Source organism: Lepisma saccharinum, chromosome 22 (assembly GCF_977018435.1).
Source record: "Lepisma saccharinum chromosome 22, izLepSacc3.1, whole genome shotgun sequence".
Classification (NCBI taxonomy): domain Eukaryota; kingdom Metazoa; phylum Arthropoda; class Insecta; order Zygentoma; family Lepismatidae; genus Lepisma; species Lepisma saccharinum.
The window spans coordinates 15,552,586-15,571,761 of NC_139250.1; the positions used below are offsets into that span (position 1 = coordinate 15,552,586).

Below are 19,176 nucleotides of genomic sequence, written 5' to 3' on the forward strand. Positions count from 1 at the left end.
TCACATTGCCTATGTGTAGATGTGGAGCATTCTGCATTGACTACGCCAAGATGTGGACTACTGTGCTATATCTGGGCAAAGATATGGACTATTTCATATTGTCTACGCGAAGATATGGACTATTTTACATTGCCTATGTGTAGATGTGGAGCATTCTGCATTGCCTACGCGAAGATGTGGACTACTGTGCTATATCTGGGCAAATATATGAACTTTTTCACATTGTCTACGCGAAGATATGGACTATTTCACATTGCCTATGTGTAGATGTGGAGCATTCTGCATTGCCTACGCGAAGATGTGGACTATTCTACACTGTCTGCACAAAAACGTGGATCTTGTATTTGCAGAGGAGTGCTCGAACCACGTAGCTACATGCGGATAAGAACTACACAATCACGAAAATGGAAGCCGCAGCAAAACCGACTAACGACGCACTCTCAAGATAATTGCAAAGTCAGGCCACATGCTTCCGTCGTGGGCAAGTGAAAGCTGCGCTAAAAATTTCATGATCTTACCGCACAAGAATCCTTACGGAACGACAGAAGAAAAAAAAGGATGAAAAATCCAACAGCGTTCCGCATGAGTAAAAATGTACCGCAAGAGTGGGTTGGCGTGGTGAGGCCGGAATGCAACCGCCCGACAACAGAGACAACGAACTATAAAATCAACTCGCAAGAACATTCACCGTGCTCTTTTTTTTTTTTTCAGCCTTAACCCATTCAGGACTTGAGAGATCAATGTTGTTATACGTGCGCCAAGAATAAGCCAGGACAGCCTCCTCAATCCCTGCCAACTGCTCTGGGTGTGAAATCACCTAACACTGGTTTGAGAAGGGGAAAATTTTAATTTGCACACAAGTGTATGTGTTTAAATATACAGGTGTAGGAAAAATAAAACAAATTCAGGCTCCGGCCCTCGTCTTCTTTTCCCTTCTCTTTATCCTAGAAAAATAAGGAAGGGAGAAGATAATCGGAAGAGAAAGGGAGTGGGGGATTGTAGAAAAGAGAGAAAGAGAGAGGGAGAGGGAGAGAATTTGCCTCCACTGCCAGAGAGGGGCTCTCTCCCCTTTGACTGACAGAGAGAGAGAGAGATAGAAAGAGAGACAGAGGGAGAGAGAGCAAAAGAGGAACAAGGCTCTCTCTCTCTCTTTTTCCCTTTTTCTCTTATTCTTTCTTTCATATTCTATCTTCTTTTCTTTCTTTCCTTCTTTCTAGCTTCTCTTTCTCTCTCTCCTCCCCCTTATTCCTCTCTCCTTGCTCCCCCTCTCTCTCCTTCTCCCCTCTTTCCTCTCTCCTTGTTCCCCCCTCTCTCTCCGTTTCCCCTCTTTCCTCTCCTTGCTCCCCCTCTCTCCTTCTCCCCTCTTTCCTCTCTCCTTGCTCCCCCCTTCCCTCCTTCTCCCCTCTTTCCTCTCTCCTTGCTCCCCCTTCTCTCCTTTCCTTGCTCCCCCCTCTCCCTCCTTCTCCCCCTTTCATCTCTCCTTGCTCTCCCTCTCTCTCCTCTTTCCTCTCTCTCCTTCTCCCCTCTTTCCTCTCTCCTTGCTGCCCCTCTCTCTCCTTCTCCCCTCTTTCCTCTCTCCTTGCTAACCCCTCTCTCTCCCTGTCTCTCTCTCATGCAGAGAGAGAGAGAGAGAGAGAGAAGACAGAAAGAGAGAAAAAGGGGGAGAGAGAGAGAACAGCTCTTTTTATTTTTTCTATCAAATACGAGGTAAGAAAGCCATGAATTCAACTAAGATAAAGCTACACATTTATAAATATGATCTTAACACATTTAATAATTAATACAAAATTGGATTAAAAGTAATTTATTCTTGCGCCGAAGTGGCCTTCCTTAACCGGTGACATCATGAATAACCATGCAATGTTATGTCCAATATGCACACAATATATTGCATGATCGTTCAAGTATGCATGTAATTTACAACACCATTAAGCCTTGTTTCCATGATTATGAAAAACTGAATATGCTGACCAAGGCAGTAATTTATTTTATTAAAAACATAAAACATTTGTACTTGATACAGAGTCTGAAGAAGACCTTGCTAGAAGGTTGAAACTTTACGTTTAGTTTATGTTTTTAATAAAATAAATTACTGCCTTGGTCAGCATATTCAGTTTTTCATGTAATTTACACTGATTTCTCCAAAGCATTTTATAAAATTAATCATGATGTCTTGTCAAATAAACTTTCAAGCTTTGGGTTGACACATAAATTTTTGTCTCTTATTGACTCGTACTTGAATCATAGGAAACAGTATGTAACATATAAAAATGCTAAGTCATATATGTATACTGCACAGTCAGGGGTACCTCAAGGATCCAACTTAGGACTATTGTTTTTCATTACTTTCATAAATGATTTACTGTTACATGTTAAAAATTCATATTGTTTAATGTATGCTGATGATGTAAAGTTATATAAACAAATTAAGGAGCCCCAGGATGTTATGAAACTACTAGAAACAGAATTATACAGCTTATGTGAGTGGAATGTTAAAAGTAACCTTGGACTCAATATCAAGAAATGCTGTTTTATGATAATATCAAATAGAGAACGTACCACATATTATGAGTACTATATTAATCAGGAATGCACTGAAACAAATAAGAAGTATTAAAGATCTGGGAGTAATAATTGATTGTAAACAAGCGTTTCATGAACATATATCTCATGTAATAAATAGTGCGTATAGATCTTTGGGTTTACTAGTAAGAAACTGTCTCAATTTTAGCAGAACTACTTCTATTAAGCTTCTGTATAGTGCCTTAGTTAGAAGCAAACTATAATATGTTGGTCGCCAATTTATAAAACCCACATAAAACAAATATAACAAGTGCAAAAAAAGTTCTTGAGATATCTATATTACAAGAGGTACAACATGTCTACATACGCAAACAGAGTTTCGTATGGCTTTTTACTGGGCACTCAGCAACAGAAGAGAATTAGGACAACAGATATTTCTTTATACAATTATAACTGGGTTGTTGGATAATAGAGTTTCTTCGCCAAATATGTTTCAATGCTAGCACATGTAATTTAAGAATAAGAAATTTATTGATATATATTAACCTTAAAACTGAAAAGTATAAACAATCACCACTAATTAGAATGAGTATGACAGAATAACATCCACAAATCCAAATATTTATTTTAATCTTAACATTTTGGAATATAAAATGCTATAAAAGCCACACTTAACAGAGACTTTCACAAATGGTTGATTATTTATTGTATTTATTATAGAATATGTTCTATATGTATCCCTATATCCACATAAATATGTGTGTGTGTGTGTGTATGTATAATGTAAATATATGTATGTGGATAAGCTTATGGATATGTGTCCATTAATATGTGCATGTATTTATTTCATTATTGTTTCTATCCTATTATGGTCATATTTATTCTGAACATTCATGAGAAATGTGATAATATTGGTTGCGGATTTATGGATAATTTATGTGTGTTATGTACATATATATTTGTGCAAGCACATCATTACTCTACGTTATATAAGTATACTTATGTTATAGTTATAACTATGTAATATGTATTAATGCTATTTAATCTCACTTATATTCATATTCACATTATTTATGTTATATTAATGCCTCTGTAATTGGAGATATCCTTTCTCTGTAGAAGGAAAATAAATAAATAAATAAATAAATACATTCTAATATATGGCTGACTCTACCATATCACTGCAAATTTTAAAATTCGGCTAGCAACAGGGCAAAAATTTATAATGGTACTGTTTACTATTCTGATTTAGTGATACAGAAAAAAATTTAAAACACAAATAATGTACTCGTTATTTTTTTTAAAAAAAAATGTAATAGATAATGCCATAACTGAACTCGAATTTAAAAAATAATAATTCAAATTCAGGCGCCAGGTGAAAACTTTCAGGCGCCATGTATTTCTCTACCCCTGTATGCACACACACACACACGGGAATTTTCGCACACCCTTTATCAATACAGTAGTCACAACTAACATAGTGATTGATAGCAAGTTGTTGCAAAGCACTAGGCTAATTTTTCTTACCAATTTCCCAATGAAGTTTTCTTCTTGTTGCTTTTTCTTTTGCAAAAGTTGAGTCACGCCAGAAACAAAATACTACTACTCCCCAAGTCGCATTCTTTCGGACTATGCAATCCTAATCTCTATTCAAATAGTATTTGATATTGAAGATTAGGCGCACACGGGAGATGTACTACGTAATTTTTAGCAAAAAATGCAGGCTCGACCAGGACTCGAACCCGAGTCTCTGGCATACCGTGCCAGGCCAGCTCGGTAGCTCAGTGATAGAGCAATGGCATGCCAGAGACTAGGGTTGAGTCCTGGTTGAGCCTGAATTTTTCGCTGAAAATTTCTACGTAGTATTTGATATATCTAGTTTACTGAACGAAGGATAATTTTAAGTATATTACCTTGAGTTGTCAGTTTTATACTTCAACTGGTTTCATCTCGGCTTTAGTTCCATGAGGCAACAACAAAGAAGCCCTTATACTTTGAAAGTACGATCTCTAGCCTCAAAGCATCAATTAAGTGAAGTGTGACGTATAGGTAGCATCTATGACACATTTCGACTACCAACTTCCCGTCTCGGTTCTGTCACGAATCGCGAAATAAAAGGGGCGTGCCTCTTCGATGGCGCAGCGGTAACGTCGTCTTGTAATCAAGGGATCGCGAGTACGATTCCTGGAGGATGCGCACAGCAGTTTGGGCCTTCCACTTTAAACGAAACGTCCAATTCCAATTAGCCTATTTGTGCATAAAAGTGGTGCGGTTTAGAAACCCAGAAAACATCGGCTATAAGACCAGACGCAATGGCCACGGGTCATCCAATGAAAAATCCGCTATGGCACACCCTGGACCTTAGAGGGATCTTGCGCTCTTTAGTTTCTCTTTAGTGCATAAAACTGGACTTAAAACTCAAACTCAAAACTGTAGGCCCAGTCTCGATTAGGCTATCTGTACATAAAAATGAACTTAACCCCCTCAGACCTGATTTTTTTTTCAATAACGAAAAAAATCTTTTTTGCTCAAATGTAGCTATAAGAAGTGTCCTGGTTACAAAAACAAGAACATTTATTTTTTTCTGAAAACATGTTCGTACATTTTTGGCATGTACATGACCTAATCTAAATCTATGTTAAAGTGAAACAAAATGTAGGATATTTACTTTTAATGTCGTCAATTATTCCCGCCATCATTGCTATTTACTCTCTATTTTCTGTCTGTGATACCAGGTGGCAGTAGCTTAGCGATTTTTCAGCAGACGAAATGTACAAAATCATGCGGGAAAAAATCAAATGCTGAAACATTCGCTATCACGCATAAATAAAATAATAAAAGTGATGTACACGATCATGTACAAAGGGTCTGAAGGGGTTAAAATCAAAATTCAAATCAAAGTCAAACCAAAACGAAATCTTAATAAGAAATTTCTCCTGTGTGTGCAATAGGCTATTCCCAGAATATTTCCACGATTCTTCCATAACTCTCACAGTTGATTTCCCAGGATTGCCAGTTCAGTGAGAACCCTGCAATACAGATGAAGACATTTCCTCCATTTCTACAATTAATAACACAAAACGTGCACAAAATGTCCACATTTTTCAACGTTCCTCAAACCTTTTCCCCAAAGTAACAAGCTTCCGTGTTCTTTTCAAATGTCTGAAAGAAAATTGGGTAATTTTGAATGCACCACTTTGCATTGCGTGAGGTATGCCTTACCAAACGCAACACGCATTCGAAAACTTTCCCATCCAAGTCGCAAGTCAGGACGGAGTTGTCCATTTCGTTCAGGAACCAAGCTGCACCGCACCGCTTGAGAGAATTACTATCTTTCCCACGAAAATATCCCTCACTCTCTCCTTTAAGTTGACGTACTGCCCTTTGTTCTTATTGTGACGTAACAAGGATAGTCTGGCCTTTTGTTTTTATCCGTGAGAAATGTAAGCGCCAATCTCCCATGTTTAATTGCTGTTGTGTGATCTGGGTTACAAGAGCGAGAGTAACTGCAAACAAGGATCGGTTTTATCATTCGGTTTGACATCAATGCTTGGGGGAGGTATACGAGGTATACGAGACCATATTTACATTAACTTTAGAATGTGTTTCCATTACTTGGTATTGAAGTGGTGTGAATATCTATATCAGTGCAACGAGGTATCTCCATAGTTTCAGTGATTATCTGTTTATATCTCGGTTATGGTGTTCATTTCACCTACTTCTCTTCAAGGATATCATGCAACGTATCCCATTAATTTCATAATAGACACATTACGTAATGACTTTTGTTTACATCCACATCTTGGTGACGTACATGCCAGTCGCAACAATGACAAGACTTATTTATTTATTTAAAATTTCAGATACAGTACTGAAAGACCATTTTATTCTGAAACTGTAGCTAACTAACTCTCTCGCCTTCTTAAATCCGAAGGTTCATGGTTACAGCAACACAGGCCTTCCATCTGTCCCTATCTTGAGCAAGATCTATATACTCTTTTCCATCCCTACCGATTTCCTTTAGGTCCATCTCAACGTTATCCCTCCATCTTCGGCTTGGTCTTCCTACTGGTCTCTTACCATCAGGTTTCCCAACAAGAATCCTGTAAACTCTTCTTTCCTCTCCCATTCGAGCCACATGGCCTGCCCACCTACGTCTTCTTGATTTAATCTTTCTAATAATATCTGGACATGAATACAAATTATGCAGTTCTAAATTATGTAACCTTCTCCACTCACCTCATCCCATTTAGGTCCAAATATTTTCCTAAGGATCTTATTTTCAAATAGCTACTCTCAATTTATGTTCCTCTTTCAATGTAAGGGACCAAGTTTCGCATCCATATAATAGTACAAGCAATATTACTGTTTTGTATATTTTAACTTTTAGTTTCTTAGATATTAAACGAGAAGAGAAAAGTTTATTAAGAGAAAAGTAACATGCATTTCCTGAATTAAGCCTGCTCTTTATTTCCGGTATATGTAATATAATTAAAATATTTAATTTAAGGTGCTGACTTTCTATTTACAATCAGAGGCGCAACTACGAATTTTTGTCTGAGCGGGCGGGGAGAAACTGCCAGGATAAACGTAATACTACTACTAATAATAATAAAAGTTAATAATATTATTATTATTATATCATTATTAATATTATTTATTTGTTTTATTTTACTTCGCTTCTTGTGCTACGTTAGGCTAATTTGCGAAGATGGGGATGATTTTGATTTTTGATTTGATTTAGTTTATTTTACTTCGCGTTTTGTGCCTCTTGGCTAATTTGCGAAGATGGGGATGAGTGATGAAATGATGAAATTGATGAATGGACATTCACAAACAACCAAGCCCGACCGGGATTCGAACCCGGGTCCCTTGGCGTCGCAGCGCGATGTGCTAACCACTCGGCCACAGGGTCGGGCTCGAAGATGGGGATGAGTGATATGATGAAATTGATGAATGGACAGTCACAAATATCCATGCCCAAGCCAGGATTCGAACCCACCGGGACAAACATTGTTGTTGTTATTATTATTATTATTAGTAGTAGCAGTATCAAAGATGTTATTATCCTCGTAAATTATTCAAAAAGAGGTAGAAGTTTGTGCTAAAGCATTTGTGTTCGAACAAACGATTTCAATTATTTTTTCTCCACACAGCACAGTGGTTCCGATCCCACTTCAAACTGTAGGTCCAGTCCCCATTAGCTTTCTGTGCATAAAGTGGACTTAAAACCACAAATCATTCAATCAATTTTACAACATTTTTCATTTAGAGTTCGGCGCCCAGGGCCGACTCCCGTCGTCCCCTACCTATGGTTATAAACTTGATAAGACTAAGAAAAGCAGGAATTGCGAGCCAAACGAGCAAGAAAATTTTACGAAAACAATTTTAATTTGCATAAAACGTGAATAGGATTTTCATTAGAAAAAGTTGTAATTTTTAACGTCTGCGGAGAAAAATTTAAGTAGAATTCACGCATAATTCCCGGAGCCAATAATTTACGCATAATTCCCGGAATTCAAGGAATTCCCGGTGAGTAGCCACCCTGTAATGAGGATGATGATGCTACATCCATAATTTTCATGAAAGAGGCATTTTTAAAATACACGTAGCCTATCATGTTATCTCATTTTATTTCTTGTTAATATTGCTTCTGTAAATTATCAGTTTTATACTTTTAATAACGTTAAAAATACTGCTAATTACGCTAAACAGGAAAAATTTGGAAAATACTTAAATAAAAAATAGAAGAAATGTGTTAAAAAATTATGTTTTAAACTGTAATACAAGAGACTCAAAATTGTCGCGTTTACCGATTTGAGCCGTTACAGTCTGCCACGAATTGTGGAAAAGAGAAATAAGAATATTGTTGAGACTTTCGCATGGGTCTTAATCGATACTTCGAAATCCCAAGTCATGTAAATTCAAACTTCTTCATTGATTTTGATAACAAAACGTAGTTCTCAGTATATTCATTGCACTTATATCCAAATATCACAAATAAATATAAACGCAACGAAAGTATACAGTATACGCATTGTAGCAGAAGATGCTAACGAGTACAGTTAACCCCAGAATACAGGCCTATAACTATAACAAAAATATTTCAGAGGTCTGAAAATATCAGAAAATCTTGTCCCTTAGTCTGAAGTACATGTGTCTTGTATTTTGTATTATTCCGTAACAGCAATAAGCAGAACGTGTTCAAGGTTAAAACCAAGAATTATGGGAGGTTAATACAAGTTTATAAATATAGTTTAGCCTAACACAAGTCTAGGTACAAAAATCTTGTGATTCTTGTGTCTAGACTTGTGCAAGGTATATTCCCGTTTGGACTTTATTTCATAATTTTGTTCAGAGTCTGAGGAAGGTCTTGCTATAAGGTTGAAACGTCACGTTTATGGAGTGTTATTTTACAGTAAATTTTGTCTTGGTCAGCATTTTGAGTGGTCTATTAAACATGGAAACAAGGCTAATAGTGTGACAAATAAGCATTTTCCAATCTGCTAACCTAGTTATAAAAGTGATAAATATTAGGTATTTCTATGTTATTTGAAGTAAAAAAAACTACAATATACATTAATATGAAGACTTATATATCAGTGGTTTCCAACTTCAAAAGGTCCGAGGGCCAAAATTATATCCAGCAGTTGATAGGCGGGCCGCATTTTTTTGGGGTGGGGGGTGGGGATTAAAAATTACAAAAATTATAAGTACTGAACTGAAAATGTAGTAGGCTACTTTCGCATGACCTAAATTTCTAAAATGAGGCAATAAAACAATGGAATTACAAATCAAAATTGTATAATTACAATTTATTTCACAAAAACCCAATACTTATTGATGAATTGAAAGAAATTAAAGACACACCATACAAATAAGAATCCTTCATAGTAAGTGTTCAATGTGAAAATTGAGGTCGATCTGCTTCTTTTATTAAAGTTGGAATGTCCACTTCAATTTCTGTATTTGAAAGTCTCAGAAGGTGAAGCAGTGAAGAATCTACCAATCGACTTCTGTAGCGGTTCTTGATGAACTTCATTGAAGAAAAAACACTTTCACACGTGTATGTGCTGCCGAACATCGATGTCATTCTTTGCCCAAAACTACGAAGGTTTGGAAAGCGTTCTTTTGAAAGGTATTTGAAAAACTCTGGCCCCTTTTCTTGCCTAGTTTGAAGGAACACATAGCCTTGCAAATCACACAATTCAAGTTTGGAGAGAAGCTATTTTCATTTTCAATCTTACGTTTTTTGTAGATATTGCTCATTTCGATATTTGCACAAACTTTAACAATCAGTCACAGTGCAATCCGAGTTGGAACACTGGAAATCTCTTCGTACTTCCTGCGTAGTAAAACAGATCTCTATAGCGCCTCTCTGCAGTTTGTTTCTGAACACAAAGAGTGAAGCCTTCGGGGAAGCAGGCGAGTTCATTCCACATAGCGAAGGGATGGAATGCATGGTGTGAAGAGAAAGTTACGTCACTTTAGATTCTTCTGATTATCATTATTGACTGCAAAATCAATTCTACCTGTGATATTGTCTTTCTTCACAGAGCATCCGTTCCTTCAGTAAAAAAAGAACGTATTTTAATAAAAATAAATAAAATTAATGTATTTTGCAAACTGGCTTCGCGGGCCGCAGAAAAAGACAACGGGGGCCGCATGCGGCCCGCGGGCCGCCAGTTGGAAACCCCTGTTCTATATCAACAACTCAGCTTATAGTTAAAGTGAACAAATTTACACATTGACATTATGATTTTAAAAAATAATTGCCACAGGAACCCATTGTGTATATATATTTCACAACCTATATACAGTGCGTCCATTTCGATCTTCAGCCGAGAGATAGGGAGAAGCGTGGCGGGCGGCGCTGACGGAGATGCCGACATTTGCGGCCTGCAATACCCGCTTATTTTTATGGACATATGCAGACATTTATATAAATATTGCAAAACGAGCACTAACCTGTGTTATAATTCATCATCTGTAATTCATCCAAGTTCTGCCCTTATATACACAAATAAATACGCTTTAGAAACGATGTTAAGAGCCACAGATAATAAAACATTTTAATCATAGTTTTGACCAATAACGACCTGCTTAAGTTTATATCCTTGAAAGAGTTTCGTGTCGATGGGGATCGTTTGGAGGTTTCGAATGTGCAACACTGTATCAAGATTACGCTGCAGACGAAACCGTTAAAAGTGAATGGTTTTCGTGAGCTTCCTTGCAATCCGAAATCTCCGAGCTCGAGTTTTTTTGTTCCTTCGCGACTAGATGAAGCCAGAGTTGTTAATATAGTGGCGAGCAATGTAAACCAAGAGCGTGTTAATCTCGTACTGTGCGCAAGAGCGTTATTCTTGGTTACTTGCAGTTACTTGTTTGTGTTATTGCAGTGTGTATGTGTGTCGTGTCAGTGAGACGATTGGAATGCCAGCCGCAAGGTTCACGTTAGAACAAAGATTTATTATGTATGACACGTACATGAAAACAGACTCGTGTGGAGACGTATATAGGCAATTTGTACAGAAATTCCGAGGCGTTTCAACTCCACATAGAGATACGGTTAGACATCTTGTCCTTAAATTACGAGAAACTGGATCGTTACATTTTAAAACACCTAAGCAAAAACGACGGATTCTAACAGAAGCAAAACTCGATGATATTGATGCAGCGTTAGAACGTTCTCCAAACAAACCTCTACGCCGTGTTTCACAGGAGATGGGCGTGTCAAAATCATCAGCACATACAGCCACTAAGCTACTAAAATTAAAACCGTAATCTTATAACACAGGTTAGTGCTCGTTTTGCAATATTTATATAAATGTCTGCATATGTCCATAAAAATAAGCGGGCATTACAGGTCGCAAATGTCGGTATCTCCGTCAGCGCCGCCCGCCACGCTTCTCCCGATCTCTCGGCTGAAGATCGAAATGGACGCACGGTATATTTTCATAAAAATTAAAAGGGATTTTTTGAGTTTTTCAAAAAAAAAAAAAAAAGTTTTTGAAAAATTACAAAATTCGAATACAACATTCACGTTGCAAATTAAACAAGCTCATTAAAAGCAAGAGAAATACACCAATTCGAGCTCTGTAAGTCAAATAGTTCTTCTATTTGTATCTATTTAAATATTTCAAAATGTTGCCAAAATACTGCTATTGTATTTCAAATGTTATAGTTTTTGTCAACTTTACGGGTACTACCATTGTACCAAAAAATATCAACTTCTGACATGACAAGGATGAGACCATTGATAAATTTCACACGGAATGACCCTACATTAATTATTATTATTATTATTTGGGTGTACGACAAACATATCTGCTGATGTGCTCATTTCACATAACATAGATACGGCACACAAACACTCAAGAAATAATTAAAGATGTTGAAGTTCTCAATACACTCACCAGTGGCATCCTTTATTTCACCATTTTTGGTCCCAGTTTGTGGTGGTTTCACACAGTCTCGGCCTGAAATTAGAAAAAAATTAAACATTAATAAGTCACTTACAATACACCTGTAACTTTTATTTGAAATGATGTGCATAAAAAGTAAGATCCAATGATATGTGTTATGGCTAGACAGTTAACCCGACTGTGAAAACTTGAGAAGAGAAATCACGGTCTATTACCATCAATTTACGCTGCCATCCACCCACCGTAAAAAAAACCATGTCCGTTTTTTAGAATATTAACGCCCATTACATAGTTATCCTCAATAATGTAATACTAAATAATAAAGTTTTTAAAACTATGTTTATGGTGCCATGCCCACTATCTCTTGTCTTTCGATTTTCAACTGAACATTATTAGAAAAACTGAAAATAAATTACATGGTCCCTAGTGTTCCCAATGTTTCTGCATTACTTTTCGTCATAAAATCATAAAGGTGAAGTACATAGCAGGCACAATTCACATGGTGGGCTTATCAGGCCCCCTCCCACTTTGGAATGTATATTCCATGACACTCATGACAGTGACAAAATATGATAATTTTTGTCATCATTACAATTACTATATAACTGCACCAATAAACAAAAAAGTATTAATGCAACATTAATATGGCTCTTTTGAGGTTTACTGAATGACACTCATGCAATAATTCGTTCTAGTTTCTTATTAATGATGGTAATTTTTTTGTAATTTTATATAACTGCACCTACATAAACAACAAAGGAAGCATTGCTTGAATAACAGATTGGTTTACTGAATTTTCGTGATAGAAAAATAATGTGTGGGACTGAGTTCCCCCTTCCCCCTGGTATTGTACGGCAAGGGTAAACTGGAATATAACTACAGTTGCTATTGAAGTTAATAAAGTTCAACATTGCTCAAAACAAATTATACAAAAGCGTGTTTATATACAATATCTTCCATCAAGAAGCTGAAGGAATTTACTTTCATTACAAAACCTTTGACAAGTACAAAAAAAAAACTCGTTTTCTATGACTTTTCCAGGATTTTTGGCGTATTCTCCAAATTCCCTGATTTTTTATCATGTTGATTTCTCCGGATTATCCAGGATTTCCAAGTCAGTGGGAACACTGGAAATCGCTCGTTGTTATTTTTGATTTGAATAAGCAGATTTAGCTCACTAAATAGTTATATAGTAAATAGCAGAATTTATGAGGACCATTGTGCACTAAAACCACTTTTGTCGGCGAGTGTACAAAATGGCTAATGAACTGTACGGAATTTATTGCCCAGCAATTTGCACACGCGAAACAAAGTGCAACGACGCCTAATAGCTGTTGTGGGATGGTGGCTGAGCGTCATTAAAATTACATCCTTGCCACATCAAAGTCTCATATTTTGACATGCGGAACACAAAAGAATTGCCTCTCTGCGCTCTGGAACAAAGAATGATCCACAATGACACGTTCCGCCTGCCTGAAGGCTGAAAATCAACCTTACTTAGTTCATATAGCAATTGCAGGGGATGTCAAGGTCTGTAACACCTCGAGACTCTTTGTCTGAGGTTCTGCAAGAAATCTCATGGCCTCTGCGCACGGATCCGGTCCCCCAGGAAGCATTATTTGCTTTTTGGACATTGTTTCCGCAACCGGAAAGAACACAGTCAATAAGGTTGAGATGTCGTGTGCGTTGGGTGCATAAGAAATTGTATGGCCTCTGCGCACCAATGCAGTGTCTGAGGAGCCTAATTTGCTTTTGGACTTCCGCAACCAGAAAGAACACAGTCAATAAGTGCGAGAAGATGTATGCGCTGGGTGGATAAGAAATCGTATTTGCTTTTGGACATTGTTTCCGCAACCGGAAAGAACACAGTCAATAAGGGTGAGATGTTGTGTGCGCTGGGTGCATTAGAAATAGAATGGCCTTTGAGCACCAAACCAGACTGCGGGGAGCATTATTTGCTTTTGGACATTGTTTCCGCTACCGGAAAGAACACAGTCAATAAAGGTGAGACGTTGTGTGCGTAGGGTGCATAAGGTGAGACGTTGTGTGCTAGGGTGCATAAGAAATCGTAAGTCCTCTGCGCACCAATCCGGTCTCCGGGGAGCATTATTTGCTTTTGGACACTGTTTCCGCAACCGGAAAGAACACAATCAATAAGGTTGAGATGTGTGCGCTGTGTGCATAAGAAATTGTATGGCCTCTGCGCACCAATCCTGTGTCTGAGGAGCATAATTTGCTGTTGGACATTGTTTCCGCAACCGGAAAGAACACAGTCAATAAGGGTGAGATGTCGCGTGCACTGGGTGCATATTTGTTCTGATGCCAATAACCAGAGCAATTTAAGATATGTAAATCTTTGCAATCAGACAGGTGTAACTCCTGGATCAGACAGATAAACTTTCAGGTCAGGTAGGCAAAATTCTCTCGTGAAACAGGTAATAAAAGTCTTCCATCAGATCAGACAGGTAAAGCTCTTCGGTCAAAAGAGTAAAATCCGTCGGCCAGGGAAGAAAAATCCTTCGGTAGGAAAAGTAAAACCCTTTGGTCAGACAAGTAATACTCCTCGATACTCGATCATAAAAGCACAACTCTACGATCAGACAGACAACGCTCGCTGGACGGAAAGGTAATATTAAACTCTTCAATCAGAAAAGTAACACTCTTCGATCAGACAGGTAAAACTCTTCGCTCAGACAGACAAAATTCATCGATCAGACAGTTAAAACTCAGCTTTCAAGCAGGTGAATTACTCCGAACACACAAGCAAAACTATTTGGTTAGATAAGCAGCACTTGAAGTGGAAAATGTTAGCTGGGGGATGTTTGATTGAGACTTGGGGTTAACTGGAGGGCATGCTCCTAGGATTTAGCATGGTGGCAGTGAGACAGCTGTGGGGACGCTTTACAAACATTTTGCTAGCTGCAGATTCCTCCGCACTCCCTTCACCTCGAGCCCTGCAGATAAGTAAAACTCTCGAAAATGCAAAACTCTTCAATTGGAAAAGTAAACTTTTGGATCAGACATACAAAACTCTTCGATCAGATAGTTAAAACTCATCTTTCCAGGTAGGTGAAATAGTCTGATCATACAGGTAAAGAACGCTATTTGGTCAGGTCAGATAAGTAAAACTCTCGGAAATGTAAAACTCTTCAATTGGAAAAGTAAACTCTTGGATCAGACATACAAAACTCTTCGATCACACAGGTAAAACTCTCCGTTCAGACAGGCAAAACTTTTCGATCAGACAGACAAAACTCATCTTTGAGGCAGGTAATATTCTCAGATCACACAGGTCGGTAAACCCTCTAGAGACTGGCTCTGCCAATTGTTCTACGTATTTCACCTTGTAAACAGTAACCCTATTTCCAAAGAATACCGGCTTCCTTCTCGCAACATGAAAATTAATTTAAAAAATCCAATCAGCTTTTTTCTGCCACATGTGCTGTTCTGCGAGGAAGAGAAAATGGAGAGGGGAATGCACCATGTGAGGAGTTCGTTTGCGGAACGAAACAGCGTGTAAACCGTCGCGTACTATTAATTACGAGATTCATAACCGATAATTACGTCGCCTGACTTTGAAATTAAGCGTTCAGGGACACAAGGTGTTCAGAATTCCAGTCTCTGTGAGCTTTTAGCCAGAGGCAAAGATAAAAATAACATCACGTACAAGAACTATCCATAAGGAATTTAATAGTGGGTTTTCACGGTACACAATCAATGAAAGAGACCAAGGTTTTATATCTGGTAAGGACAGGAAACACCTTATGCTTTTCTGTGCTCAGATAATTACATATTTCCTGGAAGAGATTAATGAGTTGAGACTGGAAGTTTGGAAGGATCATTTGGGGATGCGGTGAAGAAAAAGATGTCTTCTGTTTCGAGGAAACCCCAGTGTTCAATACAATTTTAGCTATTAAGGAAGTTTTAAATGGAGGCAATGGAAACTGAGTACACACCGGAAGATTTGTGCAAGTTTACATATGCAACATTACTTCGTGTAAAGCGGAAAGATAATTTAGTCAATACAAAGTCTTGTCACGCCACAAGAGCAGAGGTTTATATTTACAAATCTGAAACACATTTGCTGTTACAGGGATCGTGCATTGGAAATGCAATGCATGTAAAAATATTATGTTAAATATTGTATTTCTGTTGGTTTGTCTGACTTGATTAAGTTGTTTCAAAAATGGAACGGTAATGCTGGTAATATAATGAAATTTCAGCGAAAAATGCTGGCTCGGCCAGGACTCGAAACCGGTTCTCTGGCATACTGTGCCATTGCTCTATAAACCGAGCTGGCACCCCCCTTTCTTTTTTAATAATAATGACAAAAGGAAAGCTCATAAGCGAGAGTTTTCGCCACCTCAACTTCATATCAACTTAACTCAATTTTTCAACTTTTTATTCAGGACAAACACAAACCTCCATGTCTTTCCCCGGAATTCAAACCCGGACTTCTGGCGTCGTAGCGCACTGTGCTACCCACTCCGCCACGGAGGTATGCAATTGTGTGGAGTTGTCTCTGTCAGTGCTACTGTTTGGGATTTGTTGCCTTTGAAACACAGTGCCTAATTTCTCCCAGCGTAGAGATGTAGCTACACTACGATCGTACAAATTACAGTAAACCCTCGTTAACACGAATCCTAAGGAACCGAAAAATCAAGAGTTTGTGTTAAAAATAAAATCGTGCTAACCGGGGACTCAAATTTTATTGTTGTAATACAGTTCTTTCTACACATTAACCATTTATAATACGTTTTATGTATGTCATCATAGAAAACACTACTACAGTAATTAACTTTTATAAAAAGTACTCAGATCATTTTCTGGTGAAAAATTTCTGTATATTGCGCTGTCGCAGATGGGAACGCAAATGCCTGGTAACTTCACGGCCAACTGTACTCATAGCTTCCGTAAAACTAGCGTTCAATTCGTACTGGCTACGTTTTAAAGAACAGAAAAACACATCTGCACACACAACTGAATTTGTTGGTTAAATACGTATAAGCTCATTGTTGACGCGATGATCGCAATTGTCGAGCAATTGCACCCAAGTTTTAATCTTGATGTTACTCGTACTGGCTATGTTTTAAAGAATAGAAACACACATTTGAACACATTGTTGATCTGAATCTGTTGGTTACAATACTGTATAAGTTGATTGTTGACAAGATGATAGAGATTGTTGAGCAATTTCTTACATACCTAGCAGAGGAACAACAAAAAAAATATGAAAAACTTTGAAAGTTGGTGTTAAATGAGATCTAATGACACAAGACTAAAAAACAGTTCGTAATTCGTGGTAACCGAAATTCGCGTTAACCGATAAAACTTTCTATAAGATATAATACATCCCTTCGTCTTAAGCGAGTTTGTGTTAACGAAGGTTTACTGTATATATCTCTTGTGTGTACCAAATCGTATGGTAATATGTTGTTTTCGTTGTTACCTATTTCTAACTTCTGATTGGTTTCAGTACATATTTTAGGATATTTAAATACATATATATGTACATATTGTATTGTTTGCATAGTCCATAATTATCCAGGACCTAATCACAATTACAAGGGAGAGTCAAATGAAAGCCTTAACTTGTTTTCGTTTCTTATCTAGTAGATTTCTGTATGTAGGGTTGCACAAGTATGCTGCATTTTAGCACCGACCTATTGCTGATCTACATATATTTTCAAGTTTGAGTTAGTGCCTGTGTACCTCATGAAGAATAAGGCTTTTGGGTCCACGTGCAGTCACTTATGATCCACTGTGAAGGCCTTTCCACTCATCCATCTGCCTGCGAACTGAGGCCATTGTCGAACTTTCTCCTCCATTAGTAAACTTGCTGGTGTGGTAAGCATGCACAGAGATATTGAATTTTCATTTGCCGAGAAATGTCTGTAAAGTTTAGGCTGACAGAGGGTAAAAAAAAAACACTCCTCTTCACTGGTGCAAGTGTGTAGAGGAGGTGTCATCTTTAAAAATGGCGTTTTGAGGCTCACAGTAATCAGTGTTGCAGCCATGAGATTGTCCTCTAAATAACAGTTGATACTTTATGTAAATCTGAGCTGTCTGTCCTGTAATTTCTGTCGAAGTCTCAGAACGAAACGCAGGTCTGAAATTTCGCCTCCACAAGTCTCGAATGGTCCAGTCCGGTCACCATCTTTGGTGTGATTCCAAGAAGGCGACTGTCGCAGGCAAGAACGAACTTGAGATGTTCACTTGCTGGAACACCGGAAGACGAGGGAACACTTAATAACTGCGTTGCAGGTGAACACCGCTACCGCGCGGGGAGCGGAACACACGAAATGGCAATAATTACGATCCGTTCCTCCGCCTCTCTTATGCATTCAGTGACCATCCACTTTACTCTCCGTTTCGTGTCCTCTGCGGCAAGAGCCGGAACAGAACATAGAAAAATGAGTGCATTATTTCAGGCACTTTGATGAAATTCAGAAAAAAACACGGGACACAGAAAAATGCATGCATGCATTATTTCAGGCACGTTCATGAAATTCAGTAAAAACACGGGGAAAATGCAAGCATTATTTCAGGCACTTTCATGAAATTCAGTAAAAAAAACTGGAAAGAGAAAAATGCATGCATTATTTCAGGCACTTTCATGAAATTCAGAAAAAAAAACACGGGACACAGAAAAATGCATGCATTATTTCAGGCACGTTCATGAAATTCAGTAAAAACACGAGGAAAATGCAAGCATTATTTCAGGCACTTTCATGAAATTTAGAAAAAACACGGGAAAGGGGAAAATGCATGCATTATTTCAGGCACTTTCATGAAATTCAGAAAAAACGGGACACAGAAAAATGCATGCATTATTTCAGGCACTTTCATGAAATTCAGAAAAAAAACACGGGGGACAGAAAAATGCAAGCATTATTTCAGGCACTTTGATGAAATTCAGAAAAAAGACACGGGGAAAATGCAAGCATTATTTCAGGCACCATTCATGAAATTCAGTAAAACACGGGAAAGGGAAAATGCATGCACTGTTTCAGGCACTTTCGTGAAATTCAGAAAAAAACAAGGGATCGGGAAAGATGCATGCATTATTTCAGGCAGTTTCATGAAATTCAGAAAAAAACACGGGATCGGGAAAGATGCATGCATTATTTCAGGCACTTTCATGAAATTCAGAAAAAAACACGGGATCGGGGAAGATGCATGCATTATTTCAGGCACTTTCATGAAATTCAGGAAGAATACACGGGCC

At 37.9% G+C, this 19,176-nt stretch overlaps 1 protein-coding gene across 5 annotated transcripts in view; it reads right to left on the minus strand.

The window, feature by feature from the left end:
• The window catches only part of LOC146004744 (uncharacterized), a 632,500-nt gene that overhangs the window by 273,382 nt on the left and 339,942 nt on the right, over positions 1-19,176 (minus strand). For all 5 annotated transcript variants that reach the window (XM_083143714.1, XM_083143712.1, XM_083143713.1 and 2 more), the window contains exon 3: positions 11,940-12,002. In XM_083143714.1, the coding sequence (XP_082999840.1) occupies positions 11,940-12,002 (63 nt within the window). The remainder of the gene's footprint in view (positions 1-11,939; positions 12,003-19,176) is intronic.